The sequence below is a fragment of the Miniopterus natalensis genome, chromosome 2, assembly GCF_054644295.1.
Source record: "Miniopterus natalensis isolate mMinNat1 chromosome 2, mMinNat1.hap1, whole genome shotgun sequence".
Classification (NCBI taxonomy): domain Eukaryota; kingdom Metazoa; phylum Chordata; class Mammalia; order Chiroptera; family Miniopteridae; genus Miniopterus; species Miniopterus natalensis.
The window spans coordinates 164,384,646-164,406,406 of record NC_142082.1 but is presented as its reverse complement, the minus strand read 5'-3'; the positions used below and the strand labels follow the sequence as shown (position 1 = coordinate 164,406,406).

General features: G+C 41.9%; 2 protein-coding genes across 2 annotated transcripts in view; both read right to left on the bottom strand.

Annotated features, from left to right (window-relative positions):
* DUSP16 (dual specificity phosphatase 16) overlaps nt 1-16,981 on the bottom strand; it is a 146,119-nt gene extending 129,138 nt beyond the window's left edge. The window contains exon 1 of the mRNA XM_016197451.2: nt 16,895-16,981. The gene's annotated coding sequence lies outside the window, so the exon portion shown is untranslated. The remainder of the gene's footprint in view (nt 1-16,894) is intronic.
* On the bottom strand, nt 1,214-16,984 carry GPR19 (G protein-coupled receptor 19). The gene is made up of 2 exons (XM_016197457.2): nt 16,895-16,984; nt 1,214-2,594 (listed from the first exon to the last, which is right to left on the bottom strand). The coding sequence occupies exon 2, from the start codon at nt 2,576-2,578 to the stop codon at nt 1,325-1,327; it is 1,254 nt and encodes a 417-aa protein (XP_016052943.2). The 5' UTR covers nt 2,579-2,594; nt 16,895-16,984; the 3' UTR covers nt 1,214-1,324.
* Between the last annotated feature and the right edge of the window lie 4,777 nt (nt 16,985-21,761).

Here is a 21,761-nt window from a genome sequence, read left to right as displayed (position 1 = left end):
TTAGAGGACCCGAGTGTGAACACCAGCTCTGTCATGCTCCAACTTGGACACGTCACATAACTTTGAATTCCAGTATCCTCAGTGTTAAGACAGAGATGGTAAGTACATCAGAGAATTCTTGAGAGGATCCAATGAGGTAATGTGGGTAAATCACTGAAAAACTGGAATTATCATTTGCAGCCCTCGGTAATGATGTGAATATGCATGCTAGTCTTGTCTGTAAGCCCTTTATTGTTTTAATAAGAACAGTTTAAAATTGTGCTGGTCCTAGATTTGAAATAATGGAGAGCTGGCAACCAGAGAAGAAAATCCCAAGTTATCACAGGCAAAGAAGTGTTGAGTCTGGGAGGGTACGAGGGTGTGTCCTGGCGAGAGATGAGGGGAGGGGGCGCTGGCTGGAGAAATGGTTTCATATCTGGGTCTCTAGGAGAAAGAAAGTGCTCCTCGGCCTTGCTACCCTAGTGGACAGAGTTAGGGCTGGGCAGCCAAAGGGCAGAGCACAGAGAAGTGCCATCTGTCATTTTTCCCTTTGGCATTTTATGGGGTTGCCTAGCAAGGGCACCTGCCCATGTGCTTGAATTTAATTCAAAGAAGGAAAGTAAGTGTCCTAGACACAGCCTGGATAGGACAGAAGTGTGAGAGAAACATCCCATTGACTTCACATTTCTTAAGGCATCACCAGCTGCTTAAGTGAAGGGAAAGTGGAAATGAATGAGAGACAGAGAGATTAGGCAACTCTATAAGCTTTTTCCCCCTAAGAATCCTGATTAAATTCCATCACAGAAGGCTGCCCAGCAGTTCCAGTATATTTCCAATACTGTACATGGAGTGCTTTCTGGACATTGATTACTTAGAAGAAGGTAATGTAAAAACATACACTGTTAACACTTCCTAATTGTTCCTTAATAAAAGAAATACAAGCCTCTGAAATGTGTGACAGAGAGGATTCCACTTAAAGCAGAAGCCCCCAGTTACAGCATTTCAGTGGGAAAGAGAAAAAGGAAACAATAAAACTAGGTTGATTCATTCATCAAAGACTGCGTGTATGGTTTACCCTTTATGAACCTAATGGGAAATTAAAAGTAGGAGCCCATTCTCTTTTTTGTGTGTCACTGATATAGTAAAAGGACCTCAAGGTGCATGCTTCCCCTAAAACCAAAAGTAGCTAAAATTAACACTATAATCGATAAAGGAACACACTTTACAAAAGGAAACATTTCCCTCAGAAAGTTGATTGGAAAAAAATACATAAATAGCTTCTGTTTTTATAGTTAAAGCTTTTTAATCTCTGGCGCATAACAATAATCGAAAGAATTCTGAGATTTTAGACAAAAGTGTTTGGTGGATTTGAGTTAATGGGCCAGGCAAGCTTTTTTTCCTTGGCTTCTCTGTCAAATGAATCGTAGATGGAGTCTTTGGTTATCGTTTTGGCCACGGGAGGGATTTCTGAAATGCCCACGTAGTTTTTTTTGGCCATCCTCGAACTGGTTGTGATGGTATAGGCATTGCTTCGGTAACACTTCATCGAGGACATGCAGAAGGTCTCTTTCATTCCTCTCCTGAAACTGGCATTATAAATTGAATACAGAGTAGGTTTAGAGGCCGAGGAACTAAAGGAGATCCATGTGATGGCTGTGAACACAAGGGAGCTTTTCTTATAGTCCCGTTCGTGGGGGTGCCACAGCTGAGCTACGTGAAAAGGCAGCCAGGAGAGCAAGAACAATAGGTTCAAAATGAGGAACATCTTGACGGTTTTCACTTTTGTCCTTGGCACAATGTTCATTGTCCTCCTCACAGTCCGGCCATCGGTGCCTATTCTCCAAATATACTTCACGACCTTCTGGTAAAATAAGATGATGAGGACGGATGGAATCACAAAGCCGACCAAGAAATGGATGACAGTATAGGCGGTTCCCTGCCAAGAGGGCGGGAGGAAATAGTTACAGTGATTGTCCCAGGTGGAGCCGTAGAAGAACAACACCGGGGTCACAAAGGCTGCGTCGAAGATCCACGACGCTGCGATCATCTTCTTGGCCTTTTCTCTGGACACCTTGAAGCTCAGAGGGTAGACGATGGTGTAGAACCGGTCTATGCAGATGGAGAGAAGAACATAGATCTGGACGCCGGGGGTGAGATACTGGAAGTACCGCACGACCTTGCACATGGCGCTGCCCAGCGTCCACCTTCCCGCGGCGAACTGCAGCAGGACGAAGGGCGAGCTGGCGACGCTGATGAGCAGGTCGGCACACGCCATGGAGACCACGAAGTAGTTGGTGGTGGACTGAGCCCTCCTGCTCCGGTGGATGACCAGACACACCAGGGAATTGCCGAAGACCGAAAACAACCACAGGGTCCCGAAGAAAACGCTGGCCGTGGCCACTTCCCCGGGCCTCAGTCCGTACTGCAGGTCTGTTCTGTTGCTCACCCAGCCACGCTCCTCATACGAGTCGGCCAGGCCGTGGCTCGGCAGAGGTGTGGCTGGGTCGGGGCGGCTGTGGTTTTGGAGGGGCACCAGGAGTGTCGGGGTCACCAAGGGCAGCTTGCTGTTCTCCATTCTGTGAGCAAAAACCAGATTCATTTTTTTTCTCTTAGTGCTGGATAAGAAGAGAAGAATGAAGCCTTCTGTTAAAATGGTGTTACAGGGATTGATTCCTAAGGCTAACAGTCTTATTTGACACTTAGGTTGGTGGTCGTTTGTCAATGAGTAGGACTCGTACATTGGCAGGAAAACATGACTGCTGCCCAGAAAAAAAACACCTTTGGCCCCATTTATCTTTCATTTTAGGAGCTGTTTTAGCAGATCCCAGCGCAGGCTCTCCTTGGCCTTACCCTCTCTGGGTCCTTAGTCAAATGTGGTAGAGCTCACCCACTCCTCAACATAGCCTTGTTCCCTTCACTCATCGGAGATAACGGGGGGTCAGGGAGCAAACAGTAAGGGTGTCACCCCCAACTGAAGAGCTGCTGGAATTCTGGGCAACTGAGAAGTTCCTGAATGTTGTAACACTAAAGTAACGAGGCTGCAAGAGCGGACAACTCAGGCTGATGGAAACACTCCGATGTCAGCTATGGAAACAGCTAAGAGGGATCTATGGATACAGACTGGCCAGCTACTGGGAAGGATCCTGTCCTCGTTGCAGAATTTCCATTACAGAAGCATTAGGAAGCCTGTGGAGCAATCATCACACTTCTGTGAGAGCCAGAAGTAGCTCCTAATTCAGTGACATCCGAAAATAGCCTGCTTTTCCAAAAGATGAAGCGGCTCACGTACTAATAGCTTGTCACCCCTATCGATGACATTTGTGGATGCCATTCTCTGGTTATTGGTTCATAAAATGACACACAGACTGAAGAAGAGCATACAAGATGTCTTCTAAAGAATATAACTGGGTTACTAGAAACCTTACGGCATTCAGATGATTAAAAACAACCAAATATAACTGTTACTCAGAAACTTCTTAAAAGCTTATGATCCTTAGATATAAAAGAATATTATAAAGTTTAGCACTATTTTTTGTACTATTCAGTGAGAAAAAAAGTTATACTTTTTAATAGGTAAAAAAGATTGTGTAATTGTGGGCCATTGGATTAAAATTGAGGTGACGTTGGTGACAGTGGGATCATTCATGTTTAATTTGGTCTGGATCTATTAAATGGAAAGAGAAAGCATAGCAGCTGAATCCATAACAACCAGAGCAACTCCATCGGCCTGAGGCACAGGGGAGGGAGGCGCTCCAGCAGCAGGCTCCAGCGACTGGCCCAGTGCCCCTCCTGGTGGGCCCCTGTGACTACACCTCGCAAAGAAACGTTTCTCAGATTCTAGAGGTGGGATTAAAAACAGTCCTTAATGACCATTTTTCCTCAAAGGATTTTTGCACTAATTTGTGGTGGGGGAGAGAAGTGTTCATTCATATATATTGTCCTCACCAAGAAACCACATTCAACGAAAATGTGAAGCTCAGGCAGTGTGCTAAGTGCCTGTTCCATGCTACCTGCAGGCTTTTTAAATTTTTGTCCATGAGGCAGCCCTACTTAATTTCTCATAGAGAAATGTTACATAGTTAGACATTTTGACTACTAAAAGGCCTTTAAGCACGGCTGGGCAGTTGATAGTCAGTTGTAAGAATAGCAACCATTCTTTCCATATAAAAAAATCAGGATACGCAGTCTAAAAACAGAACATAAGATCTAAAATTAGCACTGTCCTGGAAAATCTAGAATGCATGGCCCTCCTACTTATAAAATGTAACTAATCTTTTTACCTTTATATATGTAAGACCTATAAGATGCCAAAAAGGAAGAAAGAAAAACAATTTTTGAAAAATATTTCAAGTTTAAAAATAAAACAGACAAGCACTTTTTCAGACAGAAAGAGCTGTTCTGGGGATGCCTGTGGCCTAAATAAAACAGGAGTCGGTGGCATAGGCACTTCTCTGCAGTCAATACACTCACTTAGAAACCTGTGGACTCCCTTTTGTTTCTCTCAAAGCAAAGCTCTGCTATGAGAGATGAAACTCTAGCTCACCCCTAACAATTCCAGTTCTGCCAGGCCTTCTTTCATATTTCCTCCAGCTACTTTAAGTATGTCTGCCGAATTTTGCAGCCCTACCACCTGGATGCTCAGAAGTGGGACAAGGGAACCTGGGGAATTCCTGAGTCTAGGTCACCCCCGATGATGGCATGCCTTTCTGACTCGACCTAAAATTGCTACAGCTGAGGGCAATGTGCGTCCATTCAGCCAAAACAAACACAAGAAACTGTGCTGGATGCTAAGGAAAGATGAGTGAGACCCATAAAAGAGTCATGTATAAATAAACTGTCGGCCATATTATAACTGAATTCTATAATAATTATAATTAACTGCTAAAAGCAGACTAGGAGCTAAGTGCCAGAGAAAAATAGGGCCCCAATTTTGCTTGGGATAGGAGGAAGGAAAGGAACAGCTTCACAAAGGATGTGAGGTTTGAAGTGGGGGCTTTGAGAATGACTAGGACTTCTTCGGGAAGACAAAAGAGTAAAAAACACAAAAAACAAAAAATTTCCAAGGGAGAGAGTGAGCGTGTGGAATGAATTTGGGGGTCATCTTTCTGGGTTGATCTTTTTGGGGCCCTTTTTCCCTTAGAGACATAGATTCCTGCAGACCGTACCTCCCGGAGTGTATAGTTTCTAAATGCCCTACAAGCAAACTGACCTACATTTTCCCCCATGGTTACAATGAGAGGCTCTATTTTCCACATTTGTGGGCTGAAATGTGGTGAGACCGTGGATAGGAGTATTAGCATATCCAGAATGGCTGAGGTACCCTTGTCCACACAGCACGTTGTTAGTCGTTTACTACAGCATTTCCATTTCTTTTGCTTTAGACCCATGGTTCTTTAACTTAGCAACACATTGGACTTTCCCAGGGAGCTTTAAAAAAATATTGACGCCTGGGTCCTACCCCAGGGACTCTAATCTAATTGCTCTGGAGCGCTGCCTGGGCATCGGGATGTTTCGAAGTTCCCCAGGTGATCCTGACACGCAGCCAGGATTAAGCACTGCTTTAGAATTACGTCCATGTTTCTGTCTCCCCGCTAAACTGTGGCTCCTGAAAGGAGGGTGTTATTCTTTCTCCATGCCTCACAGCCTCCACTGAAGTTCTCTACATTAATAATTGCTTATTAAATATTTACTTAGTCGAATCCCTAAGGACAGAGAACTGAAATACATGACTCCTACTCTAGGTGGCTCTGCGAGGAGAGAATTACAAGCAGAGAGAGAAAATCATTGTGTATTCTCGGGGAGCTGACACACTGGTGACCATGGAGATAGGGGAAAACATAAGAGCAAGGCCAGTGAAACTGAAGTCACCCAGGTCAACTGCTACATGAAACAGAACTCTCATTTGAGGGAGAGAGAAGATGGTTGAGGTGTCCTCAGTTAGGCTCCTGCACCACCACCCCTGGGAAAAAGAGTCTGCCATGTTATAACTAAATTCTAGGGTCCCAAAACCAAATTTCAGAAAGGTTTCCCCTGCTCCATTAATTCTGAAATAAATACATTTTCAAGGGAGTGTTTTGGAAATACAAGGACTGCTTAATTCGTCATTATGTCCAAGTCATCTGTATGCAATAATTTTAGGAGTGACAGGAAAGACTTCTTCACCCCTTTCCTCCTCAACCTCTCTCTTCCCGACCAGTCCTAAGACTGCCATGTGGCACACTCCGCTGGGTTTAAATATATCTCTATAGCCCTGGCCAGTGGGGCTCAGCTGGTTGAGCATTGTCCCACGCACTAAAAGGTCACCAGTTGGAGTCCCAGTCAGGGCGTGTGTGTGGGAGGCAGGTGATTGATGTTTCTCTCACTCCCTCTTTCTCTAAAAATCAATGAAAAAATATTTTTTAAAAATCCATTAAAAAATATCTTTATATGTTATCTAAGAGAGGAATCACTCATCAGGCTCTACTATGTATTTTAAGAGATAAGTGGGGAAATGGCAGCTAGGTTGACATTGTATAGAACTGCAGTTTGGGTGGACCTCTGTAATGATGGGATCCTGGGGAGTTTGGGAGGGGAATATGCCTATTACTTTATATTGTAATTTTTTTTTGAATGTTTGTCTCCCCGTTAGGTTATAAATTCCTTGAGGACAAAGACTGTGTTTTTATCTGTATATCCCTGGCACATATAGGTTTATTGAACAAATAAATGGATAGATGTGTTAATGAAAATGATACAATGCTTCAAAGCAAGTAAACAAGAGAATAGCAGATCTTTTTAAAGTCATGCCAGGACACTGTTAGATGGGCTTCTCCAAGGACTACTTCTCTGGGAGAACATATCCGTGCTTGACTTTGCTACTTACTATATGGCTACTGTGAAGTTACATGTGAACATGCAGATTTCTGCCTAGCAGGGAAAATAATCCTAAAGGTTATGGATTTATTGCCCTGTAGGACATTAATCAGTTTTGTGACTACTTAGCAATCTTATCCTGACATTCTTTAAAAAAAAAAAATCCAAAAAACACAAAGCCCTATAAATACCCATTTCTTCAAATGCTTTTGGAGTCAGCCTATTGGTTCCTTTGGTAATAAGTTAATAAATCTTTGACGTGTTCATTCTATATTTAGACGAGTCATGATTTTAACTTTCTGAAATCATACTTTGATTGATGGGTGGATGGATGGATGGAGATGGATGACTATAGATGAATGAGAGGACCACAATGAGAAACAGAGGGGCAGAGATGACAAACTTTGTTCGCTCTGCAGTTCTACCAGGGGCTATTCCTGGCTAAACTTATCAACTGCTGCTTAGGTTTCTTAAGACTAAAAAAATCCTAATGAGTTGTTCTTTTTTTCCCCTCCTGAAATTATAAGGATTCACAGACATTCTCACAATGTAGGAAGACCATTTTTATTTCTGAGATTTGTTCAAAAATTTAATGTCAAACTAGAATTTGTATAATATTGAATTTTTGAATGATTTGATTGAGGGGGGAAACATTTTCTATAGAATGGAAAGTATCTGCTAGACCTAAACAGATACATAAGTTTTTACTAATGAGCAGTAAGATGAATTACAATGATGACAGTAGTTATACATCACTACTACCAAGAGTTGATACTTATTTTGTGCTTACTATGTATCAGATATTTTATATGTGTAGCCCTTGGAGGTAGGTAATACTATTAGCCCTGTTTTACAAGTGAAAAAAACCTGAAGTTGTTCCCAAAGGACATACAGTTGGAAAGTGGTCACCCTAGGACTGCCTCACTCCAAAGCCCGTACTCTTAACCACCCCCGGGGCTTCATGCCCCGGGAGGCCACAAAGGGCTGGATCTGAATTCAGGTCGAATCAGCTATACATGGATAGGTCTTTCCTGACTCCTCAATCAGACACAGGAATATAAAGTTATTCCCCCCACAGCCTCTTGACTACCCACAGATACATCTGTTCAACATGCTAGCTCAGGAAAATGTGAAATAGTGAACATTTGGGGGGAAATCACTGCCCCCATATACTGGACGGAGGCTCAGCATCAAAAGTGCAGTTGATACATTGGTCTGGAAATAGAGCCTTTCTTCAGAATAAAAATAGGAGTTTTAGAACTTCTTTATGAAAAATGATTAACTGTTGCCTTTTAAACGCAGAATGAAAGTAGAACTCTATATATCAGTCTGAATTGAAGTGAGGAAAAAGTTTTTATCAATTGCTATTACTAGAAGAGGAAATTGGTGTTTATTGTAATAGTTTTACTATAGAAAATACCGTAGTGGTAAGACATCTTCTCTTAAATTTTTCATTGTTATGTAGGCTTGATCTGCCTATATATGAGACTGAGAACTGCCTGGAGCAGTGGTGGGCTCGGGCTGGCTTGCACAGGCTCCCCAGAGCCAGTTGTGCACATTTCTTCCCAGCCCCAAGTTCAATGCCATCACATTGGTATCACAAATCAGCCACGGTAGGAATAGTCACACCACAGAAATGGGCAAACACTGCAAATCGGGCTTTTCTTCCTGCAGAGGCAGTTAAACATTCACCAGCCCACCACCTCCAGGAGTGCAGGGTTTACTGGGCAACCTATCTGGAAGCCCTGAACTTACACACATTCCTGAATTTATGCTAAATGGATAAAGAGGCCACACAGGCTCTTTGGAAGCTTCCTGAGTGGCTGTCTTACTTTTTGGCCCTGAGCTGTGGCTCTGGTGCAGGCACTGAGCTAAGTGCTTTATAGAACTACATCAGGCCCAGCTAGGCACCAGCATGACTGTGGTGGGGGAACAGCAAAGCCAGAGAGGGTAAGACATGTTCTCACCATGTGCTACCCAGAGAGGTCCACCAGATGAAATACAGGATGCTCAGTTAAATGTGAATTTCAGAGAAATAACAAATTATTTTTTAGCATAAGTATTCCAATGCAATATTCCATACATGGTGCCCTGTATTTCTATGGTATATAATTAATAATCAATAATGCTATTTTTTAAGGTAGTTCTGGGACCTCTGCCTCACTTCCTCACTGTTCTCCAGGTAAGTGACAGGTGGTAACGCAGGAGGGCGGCTAGGGAAGCGGTCCAAGGCACAGAGTTCCCCAGCTAGGGAGAACGCACAGCCCCAGGTGTGGTCCCAAAGCAGCAGATCCACCAGCCTGCAAGGAGCCACACCAGATCAGACCGTAATTACATTTCTGCTATAATCAGAGGGGATCCAAGGCTAGAGGAACCATCACGCATATTTTGCTTTGTATAAGAACCCAGGACCAGGACCAGGAAGAGCACCAGTGTTTGTCATGACTTTCCCATTAGCCTGGTAGGATGAAGGCTTGCCTTTTTTTTTCTTTTCTTTTTTTTTTTAACAGCTTGTCTTCTCTTTTTTTAATTTATTTTTCAATTATAGTTGAAATACAATATTATATTAGTTTTATGCGCACAACATAAAACATAGACATTTATATACCTTATGAAGTGATCCTCCTGATAAGTCTAGTACCCACATCTGGCACCATACACAGTTTTTTGTTTTTTTTGTTTTGTTTTTTTTAAATATATCTTTATTGATTTCAGAGAGAGGAAAGGAGAGGGAGGGAGAGAGATAGAAACATCAACGATGAGAGAGTCATTGATCGAGCCCGCAACCTGGGCATGTGCCCTGACCGGGAATCGAACCCCGATCGCCTGGATCCTAGGTCGATGCTCAACCACTGAGCCATGTCTGGCCGGGCACCATACACAGTTCTTACAATATTATTGACCACATGGAGCCTGGACATTACTTAAAGGAAATAATGTGTGAAGTAGGCAGAACGGCTCTCGAAAGATGTCCACACCCTAATCCCTAGGACCTGTTAATATGTTATGTAGCAAAAGGGACACTGCATATATAATTAAGGTTATGGAACTTAAAATGGGAAGATTATCTTGGATTACCCAGGTGAGCCCAAACTAATAAACCCCTTCCCCTGGTTGGTAGCAGGCAGATGTAGCAGAAGTCAGAGTCCAAGCATGAGAAGGAATGGACAGGTTTTTCTGGCTCTGAGATGCAGGGGCCCACATGCAAGAGCTAGGGAGAGGCCTCTAGAAGTTATGCCCTTAGTCCTACAGCCACGAGGTGCTGCATTCTGCCAACCCTTCGATTTCAGCCTGTGAGACCAAGCAGAGAAACTAGCCCAGACTTGGGACCTGCAGAACTGTGACACAATAGGTGACTGTTCTCTTAAGCCACTAAATCTGGGATAGCTTGTTATAGTGGCCATAGAAACTAATTCGATATAGCATTTCTTATATAATTGAGTGTGAAGCCACACTATCACTTTCTACTACCCCACCAGCATGAGAATATTAGAAATCCTGAACGACTTAAAGAGTGGAGTGCTTTTCTACCTTAAATGTTGGACTGAGGGCCAAGAAACCTGGGTTTTGATTCCAATTATAAGCACTGAACAGCAAGTTGAGAGATCCAAATCTGTCTATCTTTCTTTCTCTCTCTCTTTTTCAGTGTAAGGACCATAAGTAAATCAATCTCTTCAAATCTCTGTTTCCATGTCTACATATGAATGAGTTGGTCTGGATGGTTTCTAAGGTCATTTTAACTCTTAAAACTGATAGGTAGACATTGTGATGAGCAACACACATTCATTTGCCTTGTAACCCACTGCCTTCACCTAGCAGAGAGCTTAATACTGAGAGTGCATATTGATAGAAAGAGAGGAAAGTTGTTTGGGACTGCTGGGGCCCAGCATTGTGAGCCTTTGACATCCAAGAAGAGTAGGGTGGGTCTCCAAAAGAGACCTAGGGGCCAAGTTTTAACCAGGGGCCAGCAAAGCCCTCCTCAATAATTATCCTGGTTGTGCCAACAATCTCTTATTGCAGATTCTTTGCAGGAAGTGGTCTGGTCAGCCTTGCCACCTGTGTTTACTTTCCATTCTATCTAACACCTGAATTTTTAGAGGGGAGAAACACTGACTAGAACCTCCCCCCCACTACAACAAACATTTTTTGAATACCTGCTGCATGCTCACTGAGTTAAAGTAGAGGCAAGCAGTTGTTTTGAAGGTAAATGTTCAGTTTCATTTCCAAGCTCCGGTTTCAGTATCACATCTCTAGCAGTGGGACTTAAATAGCAAAGAAGTGGGGGAGGCAAAGACCGGACTCATTACACTCAAAGCAAAGAGCTGCACCAAGAAATGTGATTTACAGCTATTGGAAAACAAACTGAAAGATTTGTTAAGAACCAATTGTAAGCATTGACCAGAGAGTTACTAAGAACTCTTATTTTTCAGAAACATTTACATTTGCCTCACATCAAATTCCCATCAATACTCTGGGCAGATTTTGATCTGCACCACTGTCTGCAATCAGGGTTTTCCAAGAAAGCAACCTTCAAGTCCATGGCGCAAAAGTTAGATTTAAATTTGCATTAACGTATATTTTCCATGGACAAATTATGCATATATATGTATATCACGGAAAATATGTTTGAATGTATATTTGCATAAGTTTCAGTTAATGTATATTTTAGTGCCATCTACTTTTAGACATTTTATAGGTTAAGTCTACTGCTGTCATTTCTCAATGCTTACTTTCATCCTCTGTCTATCCCCTAATCACCTACACCAACAATTTTCAACCTTTCTTCTTCAGAGACAGGTATGACAAATATGTTCATATGTGTGACACGCCCCCACAGATACGTCCAGATTTACCTGCAACTCTAGAAGCTCAACCTATAACTCCAACACTTAATCTTCAACCTAAGAAATCACGTTGAAAAGGAAATAATTATGTAGACATCCTTAATTTTATAATTAATTTTTTAAAATAAATTACTGGTAAACTTTTGTACTTTACTTATTAGCAAGCAATTATGTGCAACAGGCATCTTTTGTCTGGGACACAGCTCCCTATGTTGATACTCTGGTTGATAAGCACCACCCTGCTATACTCCAGGTGTACACCTAAAATCTGAATCCTTGAAGGCTGAAGGGTGCCTGGCACAGAGAACCAGGAAAAAAAAAAAAAGAGAAACATGGTATTCTCCTCATCATGGGCAATGGTTTGATTCTGTAAGCCTGTTATAAGAGTCTACTAATGAGCATTTTTCTGTATGTAACTAATCTCCTATCTATGATCTATAAAGCCACTGACAGTCAAGGAAGGTTTCATAGCCTGCACCCAAATCTGAAGGTGTATTTCCTTTAGATGTAGAGAAAATAACTCCATGCACATTTTAAATATAAAAAGGCTGTACACTGTACTGTTTGAGAGCACTGGCTCTAGAGCAGTGGTTCACAGGTAATTGTGCCTCCTGGAGGATATTGGGCAATGTCTGGACATATTCTTGGTCATCACAACTGGGGGAGGAAGGTGTTACTAACATCTGCTAGGCAGAGGTCAGGGATGCTGCTAAACAATAGATAATAAAGAGAACACCCCCATCTCCAACAAAGAATTATGTAGTCCAAACGCCAAAAGTGTTGAGTTTTGAGAAGCCCTGCCCTAGAGCCAGCCGCCTGGGCTTCACATCACTTACTACCTATGTAGCCTTGGCAAGTGACTTTACATCTTTGTACTCATTGAGCATCTTCACCAGTAAAATTAAGATAATACCAGTACCTACCTTATTGATCTGTTGTGAGAATAAAAGAAACGACACGAGAAAGGAGCTAAGAACCACATCTGGAACAAAGCAAGTGCTAAGAAAACATTTACTTCTGTTATCATTATATGTGTTGGAAAAAACTGAGAAGAAATACACCAAAAGTTTTTAATAGTGGTTGTTTCTAGGTGGTGAGATTCATGACTGATTTTTATTTTCGTTATACTTTTATACTTCTCAATTTTTTCCAATTTTTCCAGAACTGTATTTGTGTTAATCTAACATCCAAAAACATATATTTTTTAAAAGAATGTAGAAGAAAGAGCTTCACTTGTGTTATAGGGGAAAGAGCACACAATTAGCACAACCTGCATTCAGGTCCTGGCCCTTTGCTGTGTGTCACTTAGAGCAGATGAGTTCATCTCTCAGAGCTTCAGCTTCCTGACCAGAAATTGGGGCTAAGAATGCACATCATAGTTTCCATCAGGAAGAAACAAGAGACACCCAGTGCCTAGGAAGGTCTGCTGAACGAAAGGCTCCAGAGATGAATGCTTTAAAAGTCTAGCCAAGGGAAAGTGACTCTACAAACAGAAATATATATATATATTTAAAAATATATCTTTGTTGATTTTAGAGAGAGAAAAGGAGAGGGAGATAGAAACATCAATGATGAGAGAGTCATTGATCAGCTGCCTCCTGCACGCCCCCGACTGGGGATGGAGCCCGCAATCCGGGCATGTGCCCTGACTGGGAATCGAACCCCGATCACCTGGATCGTAGATCGATGCTCAACTGCTGAGCCACGCCCGGCCGGGCAGGAATAGATATTCATGACAGTAATTCCCCTTTTGCTTTTAAAACCATCCTCTTGGAGAGTCTACTTCTCATCCATATCCCATGTTTGCTTTGGTTCATAGAGGACAATCCGGAACCACTCTGGTCCTTCCTCCTCCCTATGTATCTACCTCAGGAAAAGACTGGATAATCTGGCTGGCAGGGCATAACTCATGGGGCAGGGTTTACCAGTGGTGGGCAGGTGACTGTGACCAAAAGGCAGGACAGAGGCATCACTTTCTCATATCCTTCACCCTCTTATTTCCTCTTTCATTCCTAGACTCCAAGCTGAAAGCGTACTTGGCAAAGCCCCCCCTCAAGGGGAAGCCTCTGCACTTTCTCTCTCTCTCCTGGTTGAAAAGACAGCCCCCTTTCAGATTGGAGAGGGATGAGTATGAAGCCCAGCTGGGCTTCCAGTGGAAGCCTCTGGTGTGCACTAGCCCTCCTGCTTATCTGAGGTCCTGCGTGAGTGCGGTGGGGGTGCTGTACTTGCTTCCAGCAGGGCTGTTTCTTTTGCGCAGCTCACTCGGCAGGTAAACGCTGGAGGGGAGGCGGATGAATGAAGAGGGTTCAGGGGCGCATACCTTATTCACAAACCCCACTCTTGCCCTCCTTAGTGAATTTAGATGAAAAAATAATAGGTTATATTTCTGTACATTACCAAGAGGGGTGGCTATTTTAACCCTAACTAGTCTGTTAACTTGAATTAAAATCCTAAACAACCTTTTGAATGCTCAGAGACAATCTTTTGGACTCAGGTCCTAACTGCCACAGTTTGGGAAAGGCAGTCTGGCTCCAGCCCACTGTGACACTGAGGATCCCAGGGTTCTCCTGGGAGGAATCCTGTAGTTCTGTGAGCTCTTGGGGCAGTGTTCTGGGCACTGGGAGCCACAGAGGATTAGGACAGGACTACCCGGGAAGGAACTGCCCTTCTCAAGACATTAACTCTCAGCCCAAAGTGAACTATTTCAATGTTTGGAAATGGTGCCTCCATCTAGATGTAAATAAAAATAGAAGACACAGACACAGACAACAGTATAGTGGTTGCCAGAGGGAAGGGGAGTGGGGGATAGTAAATGGTAAAGGGGGCCAAATATATGGTGATAGAAGATGATTTGACTGGGTGGTGGGCCTACAATGCAATATACAGGTCATGTATCACAGAAATGAACACTTGAAACCTATATAATCTTATTAACCAATGTCATCCCAATACATTTAAAATAAAATATTACAAGAACTTCATTCTAAATATAAATAAAATGCCAGGGGGGTTGGTAACCCCCAAGAAAGAATTTATGGCTCCATCTTGAACACTAGTTGCCACAGTTCCAGGGTCAGTCTGACTAACATACAGAAACTTCAGGCATGACTGTGACTGTTGCCAAGTTTTCTCCTACTTCCCATTGATCTCACTGTCCTCCCTATAAACACATGCAGACACCACAGGCATGGGCCCCCAAACTGGCTCCACAAGAAGGCTGTCGGTCTTGAGTCTTCCCATTCTTCATCAGCAAATATACACTGAGAGCTTGCCACAAACCAGGCCTGCCAAGCACTAGCCATCCAAAGGCAGAAGGGCACAAGAAGCGCCCTTCGAATGACTGGATTAGTGTGCACGTTACTGGTCCCAGGGAAACGTAGGTTTCAGCAGGGATGAAAGGCTTAATCTAAAGGACTAAAGTTCCACACTATGGGGGACACAATTACTCTTCGAAGCGTCCTTCAACAAAACTCTAAAGGGAAGCACCTCACTTAGTAAAGAATTTCACAAATTTTGGACTCACATCCCATATCTTCTTCTTTGTATCTTTGACCTTGTAGATTCTCTTAGTTTTCCCACAGCATATAAGAGTAAGATCAGTCATTTATTATTGTCAAGGACCGGGGGGAAACTACACAGACCAAAGGAAGAAAATCCTTTATATCTCAGAAATTTCCGTAAGTTAAAAAAAAAACCAAACTTCCATTTTTCCCTTTAAAAACCTAAAATAATTTACAGAGAGATCTATTCCCTTGTTTTAAAGTATAATATTATTTTAAAGCAATATATCTAGTCAGTTTGATATCACAGTTTATGTTCATAATTTTAGAAGTTTTAAATCTATTTGTTATTTTGAAAACCAGCCAAGTGCTTTTAAAGAGAACATGCTTAGGCTGTTCTTATTACTAGGTTCTAAGGATGGAAGAATGTTTCTAGGTTTGATTTTTTTTTTTAAATCAACCATGATGTAATTCTAGATTTCTTTTTTTCCTTCAGACATCATTTGGTCGCCATAGTAACACAGTGTTTTACTACCAGATAGCTATACAGCACAAGGGGAAGGGAACAGACAATTACTTATTGGGTTATTTGGGGGTACACAATGTGACTATTGGGGTAATTCAAGATTAAATATAGATTTCACTGGGGATCTGTTTTAGCCAGGCAAGCTGATTCAATCTTCTAGTAGCATGAGCTGAACAAAATTTATAACCAAATCAACTGTTGACATCATTTGAAATAACACAAGCAGAGAAGCAGCATGGTTCGGTGGTTAAGGTCATGAACCCCGGGGTCAAGTTTCTTGTGTCCAAATCCTGTTCCTACCATTTACTAGCTGTGTGACCATGAGAGAGTTCCCTAACCTCTCTGTGCCTTATTTTCTTCATCACCAAAATGTGGGTACTAATAATACCTCCTTCAGAGGGTTATTATAAGGATTAAGTGACTGATTATTTGTGCTTAGACCGACACCTTACATATAGCAAATACTTTATAAGTATTTGTAAAAGAAAGACAAAATAAAATTTAAATTTTCTAGCTTCCTTCTCTATGCTGGGTAGAAATGGTCAAAGATACCAAGATTTGAGTGCATGGCAGATCATTTTAGCCTGTAACTTTAGAAGATTCCTTTGAGAACTTCCTGGGGGCCCTCTTGGTAGCTATTCTGTAAGGTTTGAAATGCAGTGGCAGTCTACTGTCCTGAACCAGAGCTGGAAACAGTCGCAAGCACTGCTCGTATCAGGACCATCAGAAGGGAGAGGATTGCACAGCACAAAGAAACAGCACGCCTGCCCAGTCAGGCTCCCCAAGCCACTGCCAGTAACCTCTGGGAACATGAGCACAGAACAAGCGGCTGCAAAGGGATAAAATAGGGTTTTAGCAGTGACAATGAAATCTAGTTGGTTCCAGTAATATTTTTTTTCCTCTTTCCAGGAGTCAAAGAAAAAAATCATTTTCATCAATGACTGCTTTGTTTTATTAATTATCACTATACAGAATTTCCATATAATTTTTCTTCAACAGGCACTTACTCTGGAGAATTATTCATTTTGCAGAACTACCTAGGCATCTTTTTGGGACGTATAACAAAACTAAAGCCCCTGATCAATCAGCCAATACACCAAGACAAAATCTCCAAATTGCCCGGAAAAAAAAGAAGGTATTATGTTCTCTAAGCCAAATTTCAGCCACAATACCGCAGGAATTGTAGCACATACCTCCATCCGGACTTGATTTCAGAGCCAGTCTCCTTGGGTCTTCTTGGTCAGGAATAGCCCTTGCATAGGAGTTTAGAGAATGCCACAGACCACCAGGAAAGCTTGGGAACACATTCATATCTGTCCTCTGCCTCTCCCTTGGCTCACAGCCCGCTTCCTGGTAGGAGACAAGATGACGCTGTGCAGGGTTGACTGTTAAACCATCTTCCCGCCCCCAGCCCCACTCTCCTGGTGCCCCTCCCTTCTCCTTTCCAAGGCTCTGGAATGTGTCACATGGGAAATGGATCATGTGGCTCAAGGGGAGAGTGTGGCCATCTTCTCTCTCCCTTCCCCCACTTTTCTTTTCAGGAGCAAAGCAGCAGAAATCTCCGACCTGATTGGCTATGACCAAAAATCTCCATATGAAAGGGAAGATTCAACCCTCCAGACCTCGACTTCTCCACTTTATTTTTTGTTTTATTTTTCACCTGAATGTTTTATCCTGGGCATTCAGAGTTGCTTGGTAGGGTTGGGAGTAATGCTCCCTCCCCAGCCCCTTTCCTTCAACACCCTCACATGACGAGTTGTTCCCTAACCAGCCTCCGGAGCCCCCTTGGCACATCTGGGACAATGGAGTATTCAGCACCACGGACAGCATTACAACCTCTTCTGTGTTCAATAAAGCCATTTTTTATTTTTTTGGTCCATTTAACTCTCAGGTAAATAAGAACATTTAAAAAATATTTCCCTGAGTTCTTTTGTCTAAACAGAAATCAGGCCAGCCATATATTTAGGGGTCCAATTTCCTTGTCTATCAATTTATTGATACCTTATAAATACAAATATAATTTTTATATAACATTAAAAACCCAGAGGGCATCCCATATCTACCTCCCTGTCCTCAACCCACCACCCATCCCTATCCTTTAAATATGCTCTAAGTTTTGGAGGAATTCTCATAACACAATTTACTATATGCCCATATTTCTATGCTCATGGAAAACACACAGAAACACAGCCTGTTCTGAGGGTGGATGTCTGCGTGTCTTTAGCCCCATCCCTAGGCCTCAGGCAGGGCTGAATGAGTGGCAGGGAGGCAGCCTGGTAGGAGCCGTTTTGTTCCAGGAGCTGTTTTGTTCCGGGGTCTATCTTGCTTTGCTGACGTCTCGGTTGCCATGGTGCTAGGTAACTACTGAAGGGGATGATTTCTTTCAGAACCAGTCACCATGGGACCCAGCTGGCTACAGAAAAGCAGAGGGGAAAGGGCTGAGTCGCTGAGGAGGTCTTTCAATCAGCATTTTCAGAGCCAAATTTACTTAATGGGCCCTTCCCTTACTGAATTGTTGCTGACTCTAAATCTTGAAAGGATTCTAGGAATTAATATGGACACTGCGATGGTAACTCCATCCATCCTCCACAGCTTCTTTCCTTAAAAGTCTGTTTAGATCTGCCTTGGCCGGTGTGGCCCTGTAGGTGGGCATCGTCCTGTGAACTGAAGGTTGGCCGGCTTGATTCCTGGTCTGGGTACCAGCTCCACCTCCAGTAGGGGGCATGCAGGAGGCAGCTGATGGATGTTCTGTTCTTATATCTGTCTCTCTCTCCCTTCCTCTGTCTCTGAAAATCAATTTTAAAAATCTTTTTTTTTTAAAGTCTGTTTAGGTGCAACTGGAGGAAAATGCCAGCTTCATGGAATGACCGTGGAAAGCCATGGAAAGAACATGAGAAATGTACTTCTCCTCAGGCTGGGACTTCTGACTTGTGTGAAGCCATTGATCGAGGTCCGACAGCCTTTACTGGGAGATGCTCTAGATCCACACCTGATGGTTGACACTAGGAACAATTGAAAAATGCTTCACAATTTTACAGGAGAAAAGAAAAACATTTTTTAATTGAGTTGCTAAATTATTTTCGAAAAAAATAAATTTGATTAATAAGGTTAATTCCTTGGATAACATTCGGACTACCCCAAATCAGAAATTTAAACTAGCTATATATTATATGTCTCCTAAGGCTGGCATGTAACTGATTATTTTTAACTCAGAGTCCTAACTATGGCAATTCTGAATGTTTATGTTTACAAGGAGAGAAGTTCTGACTTGCAGTGTGCAGAAACGTAAATTGTGAGAAAAGAGGCAGCACATGGAGTATGACTTAGGAAGCTGAAGGTCTGCCTTTTGACTAAGATCAAGTGAAGAAATGGAAGTTTCTTCCTAGCTCAACATCCAGAGCTTAAGACATATTTACTCCTTTTATTTTAGAAGAGTCTGGTTAACTCTAGTTCTTCTATATAAGACTCATAGAGAAACTCAACTGTGTTCATTCTAATCTTGCCACTTTCAGAAAACTCACTTATCAGGAAAGCTCATATGTGTTCGAAGAAACTGTTAGAAAACCAGCACGCTGGTGACTTAGATATCATCTCTTAGTCAATAACAACAAAAACACTAAAAACAGGCTCATATTTATCACATGCCAGGTATTTAGTATATGTCATTTAATCTTCCTATCAAACCATGAGACAGATGAGTAAACGAGGGCTTAGAGAGGATAAGAAATGCACCAAACTGCACAGCTAGTTAAGTGTGGGAGCTGGGATTTGAAACTAACCTTGACTCCAGGGCGGGCAGACTATACCACACTAGTCTGCATCATAGACTAGACTGAAATAACATGTCAGTTTAATGTGATGGGATTCACTACTATGGCCCTTTGACAGAATAAGTAAAACAAGATTGCTTTAAATTATTTGAGACAACAAAGGATCAAATTATTCATTCCTTTTAGGGTGACTGCATGCGTACGTTATGGATTAATGATAAAATAATTAAAACAACTTTACAAGGAATCAGATTATTAAAAATCACTAGAATGCATGTTCTATAAATACAAATTCTGTTAAAAATATTATGTTTGTAATCATCAAATGTATTCCTAGGCATTTGGAAGAAGAGAGACAGCTGTCTCCTGGCCACGCCCATAAAACCCTATCATACTTGCACAGCTGGAGTAGTATCTTGAACATGGTCTGTGTGATTTTTATTCCTCTCCCTACAGAATCGACTTGCCCTAGGGATAGGAAGTATGGCACCATTTAGAACTTACAAAACAAATGGAAAGAACGAATACTCAGCTTCTGAAATTCAAAATAGGAGTGAGCATCAAGACAACAGGCTTTGGCTCTGGCTGGTGTGGCTCAGCTGGTTGGGCATCAGCCTGTGCACCAAAAGGTTACAGGTTAGATCCCCCATCAGGGCACACGCCCAGGTTATGGGCTCAATCCTCCATATGGGGCACGCAGGAGGCAGCAGATAGATGTGTTTCCCTCCCTCCCTCTCTCTAAAAATCAATAAAATCTAAAAAAAAAATTAAAAAAATAGACAATAGACTTTAAATCCAGGCCACTGTTTTGAAAGCCATCCCTGAAATTCCTTTATTTCTGCTTTCCCTTGTCATGGGTTGCTCAGAGTGTTCGGTCCTATAGAGCAAAGTCTTCAGACTGGGGCAGGTAAAAGCTTTCCAAGGGGTCCCAGAGCATGCAGTTTTATGGGAACTAGTTTCTCGATCCTCAATTTCCACAAGCATGCCTCCCAAAACTGATCTTCCTGAGAAACGGTGCCAGTCGAGATGTCATGCTGGTTCTCGGTTCCCACCTACTAGTTTTTCTTCTATTTTGCCATAAAATGGTGAACCTCTCACCCACTTTAGCTCAAATCCTACAATGTGTATTGCATGGATTTAAAAGGCTCCTGGGAACCAAGCAAAGGAACAACTGGAAATATTGGGGATGCTACTGAGATACTGGTGAATGGTTCCAACAATTGGTAACAAATCCTTAAAAAGTCAGGATCTTTCCAATTGGTTTAAACAAAACTAGAAGTAAACCACTGTCCAATTGTTCACTGACTCATTAAAATAGTTTTTTTAGAAGAAAGCTCTCCTTTACAGAAGTATGTCAGCTAATGAATGTAGAATACAATAATTAGAATGCCATTTTTGCAGCCTCTAATGAAATGAGTGATTTGGGCAAAGACCACAAGGGTATTCAAAACATCAGATGACAAGCTGTCAAGAACAGGTTGTTTGTAGATTTACAAACTGCAAAGGGAAATGTATCCTTCAATGGTGAAGCTGGAAGGGGGGGATCGTAACCATGTGATCAAATTTAACATCACTAATAGTGGGATAACCTGAAATTTTGTGCCTAATATGAAGCAATGTGACCTATCCAATATTACTGATATTCTTTCTAAAAATGTTTAACCTGAATCTAACCAAACCTCTCTAGATGTCTTTTGTGTGTGTGTGTGTTTTTAAAAAAGGGCAGGGGTTGGAGAAACAAGTTATATCAATGAGAAAATAATCAGCCAAATAGAGAATACAGAATATTCTACAAGAGAACTGGTCTGAACTCATCAAAAAGTAAATATCATGAAATTGAAAGGTGTGCTGTTACAGACTCTAAAAGACTAAAGACAACCAATTCCAAAGCACGTAATCTGATGAGATGTGACTGCAGAAGGAGGGAGAGTTGGTATAAAATAGGCATAGAATATTTTGGGGGGAACTAGGCAAATCTGCGTTGTGCACTGGATATTAGATGGTGTCATGGGACTGTTGTTCATATTAGGTGTGAGAAAAGAATTGTGGTTAGGAGAATTTGCTTATTCTAGGATATGCTGAAGTATTTAAGGATAAAGTGTCAAGATGAATGCAACTTACCGTCAAATGGTTCAAATATATATACATATATATGAACATACACAGAAAGGGAAAGTAAATATGACAACATAACAAATAGTGAATCTGGGTGAAGCGTGTATGAGTGTTTATTGTGCTTATCTTTTAACTTTAATGCCTAAATGAAAAGGAAAGAGTAGTAAGTCCTGCT